This window comes from Tubulanus polymorphus, chromosome 2 (assembly GCF_964204645.1).
Source record: "Tubulanus polymorphus chromosome 2, tnTubPoly1.2, whole genome shotgun sequence".
NCBI classification, from domain to species: domain Eukaryota; kingdom Metazoa; phylum Nemertea; class Palaeonemertea; order Tubulaniformes; family Tubulanidae; genus Tubulanus; species Tubulanus polymorphus.
The window spans coordinates 9,279,857-9,291,236 of record NC_134026.1 but is presented as its reverse complement, the minus strand read 5'-3'; the positions used below and the strand labels follow the sequence as shown (position 1 = coordinate 9,291,236).

Here is an 11,380-nt window from a genome sequence, read left to right as displayed (position 1 = left end):
TTTATTTCAACGTTTCGACTATATCCTAATAGTCATCTTCAGGAATAATGAGATACTACACAAATTATGAGATATATATACAATCCAGAGACTAATTCAAGTATCCATCGGTATAGTATACGATTGAAGGAACTAAAACAAGATATGAGACTCTACGTGATGAAAGCCTTTGCGGGCCGCCGGTTTACAGCTAACATTGGGTATTGTTAACACCACCCCGTATAGCGGACATGGCAAAGGGAATCAGCTCTACATTATCACTCTTAATACTGTGTAATATTATTCCATCCGTACGAAAACTATCAAGGATACTTCATATGCTTTGTTAACAGTTAACAGCTAGTGAAACGTGGTAACTAAAGCGATTTATTTCACATTTCTGCATCTTAACGACGTGGAATGTAAACCTTGCGGTACTGATCCCTGCATGTAGTTGGGTGTTCACCGAATACCCGATGTTTGTTACTGATTTAATGACAAATAAAATATGTTAAGGGTAAAATATAAACTTTGAAATTAATGAAAAGCAATAAAGAGCCTTCATATTATGTGATTACATTCGCAAATAAGTACATCCAATTACGAATGTATACTGATATTTACAAAGGGTAGGGAAATATTTCACCAAGAAGGACCTTAAGTGTCTGACGTACCTACCACAGACACTAAGGTTCTTGGGGACGTTGCCAGGGGGGGCGGAGGCAAGGAGTAACTGACAACTAATAAGCATAACGTGACTCCACGTGATCTTGCAAAACATTCAGTATGTTCTGCCTTGATGGTATTCGAGATCGATGCGAGAAACTGTTTGTCCACCATGGTGATACGGTGCCGCTGCGACCAATTGCCACTATGAGTATACTGTGCGTGTGTCGGCACTGACTGTAGCTATTACGTAGTTGGCTTTTGCCCGAAATTTACCAATGAGCATTGAGAATGAAGGAGTGTGCGTTAACATTGCTAGCCAATCAGGAACTATGTCATTCCCGTGCACCATAGTACTAATACTGAACTGTGAATTGGAAGAATCGGCCAAGAATATATTTGTAACAGCACTGGTGAAAGAACTGGTAGTACAAATATACTAATGTAACTGTACTACTTATAGCCTTACCCCCACCTACCAACTCGATAGTAATAATAATCATAATAATCCGTCTACATCCTAAACCCAAATTTTCTAGGTTTAAAAAGATGCCTAGTTTTTTTATTCTGAGCATGCGCAATGGGGTACATTAGACGAGAAGATACACAATATCCGTGTATGATGATGAGAACGCCTGATGATGGCTAACAGTTGTTAGCCAAAACGTCGCTCCTCAAATATTATTATTCTGATATAGAATTTTTCAATCTTGGCTTCGTGATTGTGGGATTTCTCTCGTCATGGGGTACATGGGGTATATATGAGCGAATGAGAATGTCAGGGAATGAATGACCACAAAGTAGGACCAACTTGAACAGCAGTTACTATAGACAGATTACCAACCTGATTGAGTGTGTTCTACTGTTATTAATTACCTAAATAGGTGGTTAACTTTTAATGTCGGATGGGTCGATACCAATGATTGAATCCAGGACAATTGCCCTACGAACAACTAGTTAGCTTTGCGTAATTTATTGTAATTTGTAGCTAGTATTAAGGTGGTGTTACTTCAATTCATAGTCAGTAACCTGTCTGTGGTTACTGATATTTTCAGTATAAGCCCCTGCGGTTATGATAGCTTACCACCAACAATTAGGTAACTAACTACTTAATCCCGAGTAAATAGGATTTGATTAAAACATAGTAGGGGCAATTTATTGAGGGCCAAACATCCTGATACCGAGTGATTTTGCCCTATGGTTTGTGAAAATATCCCTGACATTAAACCACAGACCAGTATTTGACTAGTTCTACTGTAATTGTTTTCCAGAGATCTAAGGCCTGCCGACGTCGCGATGGGAGTGGTCGGACTATCGACGTTCATGGACGATAATCCTGACGTTTTCGTGCGTGAAAACCTGCGCGACACAACCGTCCTCATCGACGGCAACAACCTGTTCTACCATCTGCACTTGTCGTCCGACCGCAACCTGCCGTGTAAATACGGCGGCAGCTACGACGATTACGCGCGAGTCATCGCCGAGTTCTTCGATGTCCTGCGACGATGCGATATCCGTCCATTCGTCGTTTTCGACGGCAGCTACAACAAAGACGATCGAAAACTGTCGACCACATTGAAACGCGCGCGCGACCGAATTCACGTCTGCACGCACAAATGTCAAAAAGGGCAAGGACAGATTTTGCCGATTCTGGCGAAGTCGGTGTTCGTGCAAACGTTGGACGAGTTGGGTGTATGTCACATGACATGTGATTTCGAGGCCGACGAACGAATCGCCGCGCTCGCTATGCACTGGAAATGTCCCGTGATCAGTAAAGATAGCGATTTCTATATTTACGACCTGCCGAAAGGGTACATACCAATCGGGTTCATGAATACGAACGTCAGAACGGATGAGAACGGCGCTTGTTGTTTGTCAGTGTACACTTACTACCGCGATGCTTTCGCAAAGCGTTACCAATTCGACGCGGCAATGGTTCCGTTGTTGGCGACGCTTTTAGGCAACGACGTCGTCAGTTCGTTGCGATTTCAGTCGTTCTACGCGCACCTGAGTCAGGCGCGAAAAAAGACCGCGCGACAAAAACAACGACGCATACCGAACAAGAACGTCATTTCGGTCGTCGAATGGCTGCGTCATCAAGTCGACTTGCCGAGCGCGCTCGATCGCATCGTGCTGCATCAGAAAAAAGCCGAACGAGACAAAACTATAAAAGATATCGAGAAGTCGATGCAGAGTTACTCGCGATTGACGTCGAGGCTGCATTTATACATCGACGACCGTAAACTCCTGAATCCTGAGTTGACCGATTATTTCGGAAATCGGTTCCCCGACGAGTACGTGGCGCTGTTTCGCGCGGGGAAGCTCGCCGCGCTCACGATGAACGCGGCCGTCGTGCACCGCGTGATGCTGCTCTGTCAGATGGAGGACTACGCACAGTCGTCGTCTTACGTTTGTTCGAGCGCGATACGGCGCGTGATCTATGGCATTCTATTGAGTGGTCGACCGAATCAAACGTCTTCCCGCGATAAGCGCCGATTCGGGACCGTCGAAGAATACGACCGCGTCGGAAAACAGTTAGTTAAACGAAATTGCGCCGTCGGCGATTGTAAGATCGATTTAGATTTGACGCGTATTCTGGAGTTGGACAGCAATCGAAGAAGTGAGCTCGTCCTCGGAATTCTAGGCGTCAACGCCGCATCGTTTGACGCGTTCCCGGTGGAAATGTTGCTATATTTCGCGATCATTGTTTACTGGGTGAAAAATGCTACTCCCAAAGTCACGCGCAATCATTTGCGCGCAGTTATAGTTTGTTGGATGAAGATGTCCGCGTTGGATACGTGCTCGCGGAAAAAAAAGACGGAAAATATCTTTTCGGATTCGAGCGCTTGTAGGGCGATGCTAAGTCTGCTGCTGCGCGAAGACGACAAAACCGGCGATTGTAAAGATCTTGTCGCCGCAGTCGATAAGCTGAAGCGATTCGAACTGCAACGAAAGCACAGTTCAAAAGATCCTTTCGAAGTTGACGTAGTGCACGGTTTCGCTCAATTGCAGACGGTTGTACTGGCGGTAACACACTTGAATCAGTTGTTTCTTCAGCCGTTCGATTGTCCGAATCCGGCCGTTCTTTTCAATGGCACGTTCGCGTATAACGTCTGCCGCGAATTGATGAGTCGAAAGCAGCCGGATTTGTACGTCAGCGAACTCCTCGGCCGCCAGACGGCCATCACGGACCTGTACAAGAAAATGGTGGCCGCTGTTGTCGCGGGCGGCTGTTTGACGGGCGAGGGCGATTTCGCGGATGTAGAAAAGCGCAAGAAACCGAAGAAAATGGAAAACAGTTCTTCTAATAAAAAACGCAGTTGCGATAAGAACGCGTTTGCTGCTGAAGTGTCTGATTCAAACGATGAGGCGAGAATGATCGAGAAAGCTAGTTCTCTGAATGAAGATGTCACGAATCGTTTCGCGCTTTTGGATCTCGATTCGGATTCGAGCGATAAAGAAATTGCATCACAAACTTGAAAAACATTAAACTATCATCCGATCGTGTTATTGGTGCAAGATCATTCCATTTGTTTTTTTCATTCATTGGGCCAATTCATAGGGTTGAGTGTCAGCCTCGCGAAGTCTTAGCCTTAGAAGGCAGTCGTTTTGTGGTCATATCGCTCAAAAGTGTGTTTAAGATAACAATTGGATTGATAACAGTCATATTTTGAGCTGTTAGATTGCTTGTCCATGTATTACATTTTCAAAAGTTTTAGGAGCAAAGCTCCCCCAACTCAACTATTTGGTGTTTGCACTTATGGCACTCACCGACGTAGCTGAATTAGAAATGTAATATGCTTTGAAGATGATCTGACTAATATGAAAATTTAACATAAGTCGTGGAAGTTGAATGAAGAGTCATGGAATTGGGCAAAAGAAGTCATTGAAAGTCATGGAATTTGATCGGTTATAGCAGCTATGAACCCTGTAAATTGTAAACAATTCAACCATTTACTGGTTAACCCAAACCAACTTTTCAGTGACTGGCCACAAAATTTTAATACATTGTATTGGTAAGACTGCTCGTGTTGGTTTTTGGTCCCCTCGGTTAAATGCTATAAGTTTACATGTATTTCTTATCTTTAAACCCAACAATAAAAACTTATAACCATCTCAAATCTTAGAAACTCTTTCATCAAATTGGGCCTTGGTGTTAGTTTGGAGCAAATTTCTGTCTATAAAACTGCGCCCTGGCCGAGGACTACTGGAACTAAACAACTGTGAAAATCTAATTACATTGAATAAATTCTTTATTTGAAAATGTTCAAATTCATAGACTTTTATCACTTGGATTCTCCTTATATTTTTTCATCAAAGTGTTTGGGTTAGAATGGATTTCTCTTGGTAGACTGGTACATCCTATTATGGTCTTATGCTAAAAAATGATACCTTGTTTCTCCTAATCGGCCAGGTCATTTAGTACATTGCAATGAAATTTGTAATCAGTTCATTTCTATAGCTGCCGGGTCTGTTATGATTAGCTTGGTCAGGATAAGAAAAGTAATGCACAGTATGTATGCAGCCAGCCGGGTCAACTTAGGGATCATTCATTTATTATGTACGCATAAAATCTTATAAGACTTTTTCTGCCCCCTCCCCCCCCCCCACCGTATGCAAAATCGGCCATTTTTTCATATACATTAAGCATTAAAGTATGCAATTGCACTGACCTCTCCCCCTCCCCTAATACGTACGTTATAAATTAATCATCCCTTATAAGCTCAGAAATGAGAAACACGATATCAATTCTTTTAGCCTTGCATTTTCTAACAAAGTTGAGGATTACTTGAATTGAGAATGACCCTTGACTGTACAAGGGTTAAAGTAGAGACTTATTGACAAAAACTCCATTAATTGGACATAAGTGCTATATGCAAGAGGATTCTTCGTTTGACATGACTTTATTTTCAAAAATCACTTCTCAAGTTATTCATCTGAGTTTGCCCCAGGTGTGTAATAACAGAAATAGATCCTCGTATTTTTGTGATTGGTATCACCTTTCATACTAGGTGTCGAACCACCGCGGGAGTTATCATTGAAGATATCGGCATCATCCCACCTGAAGTACTCCTTGCTCGATGTCATACCGTTTACGGCTTGACATTGGTGCGAGGTGGGGAATAGATAGAACGGTTTCTCTGTTGGCAAGTAGATGTCATTAGAAGCGTAGCCGTCGTTTCTGCAGCAGAACGAGATGTTAGTAGATTTCTGCTCGTATTTGCCGTAAGGAACTTCCCCTTCTATCTCGGCGTCGTCGCCGTTTTCATCCCAGTATACCCAACCGGTCTGTAAACCTAGATAGAACCGAAAACAGGATTATTCACGTGTCAATGTTAGAATTAGACTCCCCTGGGACCTGTAAAATGTTATCGCGTTGGACAAATACCGGTGTAAATTTCCGGATTTTGTTCACATTGGAAACAGTAGGGACAAAAAAACTGAAAAACAATGGCTTGATATCAACATTGATCGGAATTTATACCGATTAAGATACCAAAAGCTTAACACCAACATTTTGTGACAGTGAATATGAATATTTGGATAGTTATAATTTCTCGATGACCAATTTCTCAAAGATGGGGCAATAAATGATTTATTCGTATTTTTAGATGCGTACCAACATACTGACGATATAAACCTCGAGTAACCTCGCGAGTACACGCAATCTGACCTGACGGACTTCCTGAGTATACCCCTGAAGGCAGTATAGTAAAAGCTGCTGGAAACTAAATTAATTTAGTAGATACTTACCAGCTGGACAGATTTTCTGAGACTGGTAAATGCAGTATTTGCCCTGAGGCCAGGACAATGCATTAGGAGTTTGTTTGGTTTTCACGCAAAAGGCTTGCTCCATCGTTGATTTGGAAAATTTCCCACCGAAATGTGCATTTTCAGTCCACTTGTTCTTTTTTCCAGTGGCATGAATCCGTTTACCTTTCTTCCATTTAAATCCATCGCTTTTCTTTGGGCAGCCGGTTTTCGGATGGGGAAGCCCGTACAGACCAGCCGGCCACTGCAGAGCTATCGATACAACACTTTCGTCTGTCGAATTTGCAAAACGAAATGATTCGAATGATATCAGAAAACATTAACGGCGTAAATGATCCATCTATCAGTTTTAAAGATATCAATAAAAGATTCAATAAACAATTGTGGATCTTCTGGGTCTAATTCAACGATTAGAATTTGAATACAGTAGGATCCTATCAACTCGGACATTACCGTTCAACTCGGATGTTTGGAAATCGGATATAACTCTCAAATTCTCAACTATGGAACTGATTACAGTACGGTCCAGATTCTTTAAAGTTTATTTCTACGATCAATGAAAATTATTGCCTCGTTGGAAAATTCACCTTTTTGGAGTTTAATGTCTTTCAATATAGGGAACTTATTCAAAGCATCTTTCATCGATTGGTGCCTCACACTCAATTCCGAATGGTTCGTCAAACATGTTTCACCTTGCCAAAACTCTGGCTAAAATTGGTACGTAAAAATAAATACAAGTAAATTACACGCATATTAAGAGCTACGTCGAATGTTTTGCTACAAGTAGTTCCTCCGACTTAGAAATTCAAGGGAATTTTGTATCGTTATAGAAACTGACGATCAAAAGATTAGATAGGTTTCAACTAAGGTAACGGCCAAAACTTTTGGCGAAAAGCATTAGTTAGCAGTCTTCGCGCCCGCAACTAAACAAAAATTAATTGTTATTCTCTAGCGTTTTCCTGTGTTTTACCTTTAAAGCGATGGATATCGGTTCCAGCGTTACCGAAAGTACAGATGGATTTTTCCTGTTACCGAAACACGTGATATCCTGAGATTTGGAAAAAGCGTTCATGGCATCCGAACTTTTTTCAATTTTCTTCATATCAAAATTGAGTCCAGCTTTTCCGCCATTGTACGTTGCCTTCACGTTTACTGACGATTGTATCTGGCGGTGATATGATAATCAAATCAGAAAAGTTACGGAAAATGGCAGAAGTTGCAGTCGTTCATTTCAAGTCTACTTACATTACTAACTGCGTAGGTCATTACTTCTTTCCTAGTAGCGACAGATTTCTCAACCCGTTTGAACCCGGCAACTATGCCTAACGTTACGTGCTGAATATACAATTGAAAATAAAAATAATATATCATTTTAACATGGAAGAAGTCAATGCAAGAAAAGATGATATGGAAATGAGAGGGAAAAATGAATTATGATGGCTAAAATGGTCCTTGATGGGCATAATCACTACCAGGGCCTAAGTTTTGCATAAAACGAATTCCAGAGCACCGCTGAATAAAGAATGAATTGTCCGTAAGTGCTGAACTAGCAAATTCTAAAGCGATGTTGAGATACAGATATAAGGGATTCACAAATTGAAAAAGGAAAGATTAATCAATGAGAGATAACTCTATCCGTGTTGTAAAGATTATATAAAATCCCTCACTAAGAATAAAAAGTCAAAAATATTTCGGTATTCCTGAAGATAAAAGAAACGTCAAATATACGATTAGCTGAAGGAAGAATTTCGGACTCTTTTTATTACTCCGGGATATTCAGAGTAATGTAAGGTAACAAACATAATGTCAAGTACTACAAAATGCAGATGCCATATCACCTGGATGTTAAGTATCTTTTCCATACTGCTCTTCGTTTATTTGCACACGCTCAAGTTCGTTAACATCGATTTTCCCGCATTCAGAACGTCAGCCAATTTACAAACTTATCCATGTATCAGACGTTACATAAGAAATAATGTAGCCATCCATGATTTACTAACTAATGTATAGTAATTAGTGAACTCACCGTTCCCCAGTTTTCCATTATCCGCAAGTATTCTTCTTCTGAGTCCTCGTCAAATTTAGCGGGCAACTTACACATCGCTTCGTAGAAATCTTCAGTAAGTTTGTAACCGTGTTTTGACACCAACGACTCGCGATAGCGCACTAATTCTAACTCGCAGGCCGTTTTCTTCTCAAATGTAACTTTCGAATTCATTCCGCGCGCGTTCTTGTTATTTTGGATACCTAGAATTTTGAACATTGTAGGTCTATGTAGTTGAAATAAGTTACTTAAAATTAGCAGATTTCATTAAGAGGCAAATGATGCACCTGCTCGCGCTGAGAAAGCTGCTTCCATAAAAGGAGCCGTAACACCTGCTTCACCTAAAATCGAATCGAAATTAGAAATTACTTCTGAAATCTTAGTGGCTAAAAGTGCATGACCACTGGAACTTTAATTTCAGATCATGTACTTCGATTTAATAGAAAATGCTGTAATTTCGACCACCGATCACGCAACTATATCTGTACTTCGATTTCCGATATTTATATCGAACCCCCTGTTTCACTCTCGACAGGTGTGGTGGGTTTGTAAGGGAAAACAATCTCAAGTCAAATCAAGTCAAACGAAATCTACGCTAATCAAATGAATAACAGGGTCAATCCCTACTTTGAGATTTAAAAAAGTGTAAGACAGTATAAGAGTTTTGAGATGGATATTGATACCATAGTATTTCACCTTTCATTTTAATTTCGTTTTTACTTGATTTTTTGTAACTTCGAGCGTCGTAGTACATCGCCTGATTCTTCGTACATTGTCGAAGTGTCGCGAACTCAATCTGATCTGGTAACTGCACGCTACAATAGAACGAAATTATTGTGTCAAAAAACAAACCGATCGGAAAGTCGTCCGACCTTTGATCAGTAAAGCCGGGTGCAAACAGAATGCAAAAACAGGACACATAAAACGTTTTGCTTTCCGCAAACATTCTATAAGATTTTTGGCAATGTTTTTGTTTATTTTCTAGTGCCGCGGAACAAAGACGAGCCAAAATGGATATCTTTTGGAAACGGATATTCCGACTGGTGTGTGCGTCCGGCTTGATGAAAAATGTCTCTGCGTCTATTTTACATTAATTGAGCAATGGAAAACTGGACTTGAATTGAATATGAAGCCCATCAACTAGATATTTCTAGAAGGTAGTCGCATATTCTATGAACGCCACCTTCGATCAAAAACTAACGCGCTAGGTCAACATCTAAAAAAAATGATCGGAACACCTCCCATCGTTATTTCAAATATTGTTCTATTTTTCACTCTTGTCTAAAGTGTAGACCTTGGGTTTGTCAAATAAACTGTAACTTTAACTGTTTAGTTTATTAACGAACGAAGCCGGTGACAAAAAGAAATCTTTATTCTACCTGTTATCGACTGATGTACGTTTCTTTTTGTAAGTCATTTTGAATATGCGACGAGTGTACAAAACCCCGGCCTCCACTCCTCCCGACATCCTTGCCTCCTCGGGGTCAGGGGTGGCGCGAATGACGTTAAAACCAACACCTATTACCGAGAGAAAAATTGTTGACAGTTAATTTAAGTTACTCCGATGTTCGATTATTGATCGAGAACTTAAAATGATTGTTTCGAAAACTTCGTGAAATCATTGTTATTTTAGCAGACGAACGTTACCCGGATGAAGGTATTCAATAGTATAGTTTCGTACCGACATAATTCACACTTTTTGGAATATTCTTATCGGAAGACGCAGCTATTTCCTTATTTTCCTTGTCTACGTCCTGACACAAATCCTCGTACTTGGCATCGGGGTCGATGTCCATTGCAGCGTGCAAGAGTACAAACTGGGCAACCAGACAAAAAGTACCGAACGTTTTCTGTAAATAATTTTGCGCCATTTACTTTATGCGGCTTTATGGGGACGAGCGCACGGTACTTACATATGTACGAACATTTCGGCATAATAACGATCACAAAGACGTACCGAAACTAGTGGACATTTACAGTTAGTGTACGTCGAAACTTTTTTTTTCAGTCGGGCGTTTTTAACGGTAACCATAAGCCGGTAAGAACCAATAGGTTTTTGATTGAATTGATGACTCGCTCTTGACTCTTGAGATTATTTCTCAAAGAGATTCAAAGTGAAAAATATACATGAAAGTCTATGCAAAATTGTGATATCAAACATAATTGGGCAACTTACTGTTGAATATCTCCCGCGCTTAATCGTATATTTGTGTAAACTAAACCATAAAACTTATAAACTATTTTGATACACGAACTAAGTCTAAACACAAGAATTGGTAAGCAATTACGAGGGACAAACTTTTTATCTCATCGTCAATTAATTTGGTAATTATGCAAAATTAATTAGAAAACTTACCATTTTCGCTGACGGCTGTTGATGATTTTTCCCTCGATACGACGATCGTGAAACGAGAAGCAGCTGGTATCGATAAACTATGATACCGTACATTCCCGATGAACGAAAAAAAGTCACCTGCATCACATGTTCTACTTATTCAAGGATCAATATATCGATACGTGATATCTATCAGAAAGATTAGAGTACGCTCGGTAGATATGAATGAAATATACCCTTATCCGAATCTTGATTCGTTGTTTAAATGCCCGTACAGCCATACAGGGTGGTAATCGGGGCTAGCCTACGCAAAAATTGACATAGTCGTTTAGATTTAATAGGCTCAATGATACACCTTGCCTGTTTTTTGGATATCACTTAGATTAATTAATTTTCCTTTATTAACAAAGCTGAACCTTTCGAAAACTACGTTTTGCAAATCGCACAAGTTTTTCGAATACGCACCACACATGCTTGCGGGCAGCGTGGCAGTTGAAGATATTTCTGCTCAACGCTGTCAAGAAACAGTTAAATCGAAAAATCTAGGTTTAACAATTCATTGTGGATTTTACAACACTTAAAAA

The 11,380-nt window shown here is 40.4% G+C and overlaps 2 protein-coding genes across 2 annotated transcripts; one reads left to right on the top strand and one right to left on the bottom strand.

Moving 5' to 3' along the window:
- The first annotated feature begins 214 nt into the window (after positions 1 to 214).
- Positions 215 to 4,866, top strand: LOC141900090 (single-strand DNA endonuclease ASTE1-like). The gene is made up of 2 exons (XM_074786820.1): positions 215 to 352; positions 1,917 to 4,866. The coding sequence occupies exon 2, from the start codon at positions 1,942 to 1,944 to the stop codon at positions 4,123 to 4,125; it is 2,184 nt and encodes a 727-aa protein (XP_074642921.1). The 5' UTR covers positions 215 to 352; positions 1,917 to 1,941; the 3' UTR covers positions 4,126 to 4,866.
- A 708-nt stretch (positions 4,867 to 5,574) lies between these two features.
- Positions 5,575 to 10,257, bottom strand: LOC141898887 (uncharacterized). The gene is made up of 10 exons (XM_074785032.1): positions 10,143 to 10,257; positions 9,841 to 9,979; positions 9,158 to 9,276; positions 8,749 to 8,802; positions 8,444 to 8,664; positions 7,663 to 7,752; positions 7,388 to 7,582; positions 7,005 to 7,125; positions 6,400 to 6,690; positions 5,575 to 5,942 (listed from the first exon to the last, which is right to left on the bottom strand). Exons 1-10 carry the CDS (start codon positions 10,255 to 10,257, stop codon positions 5,575 to 5,577), a joined length of 1,713 nt encoding a protein of 570 aa, XP_074641133.1.
- Positions 10,258 to 11,380: the final 1,123 nt, after the last annotated feature.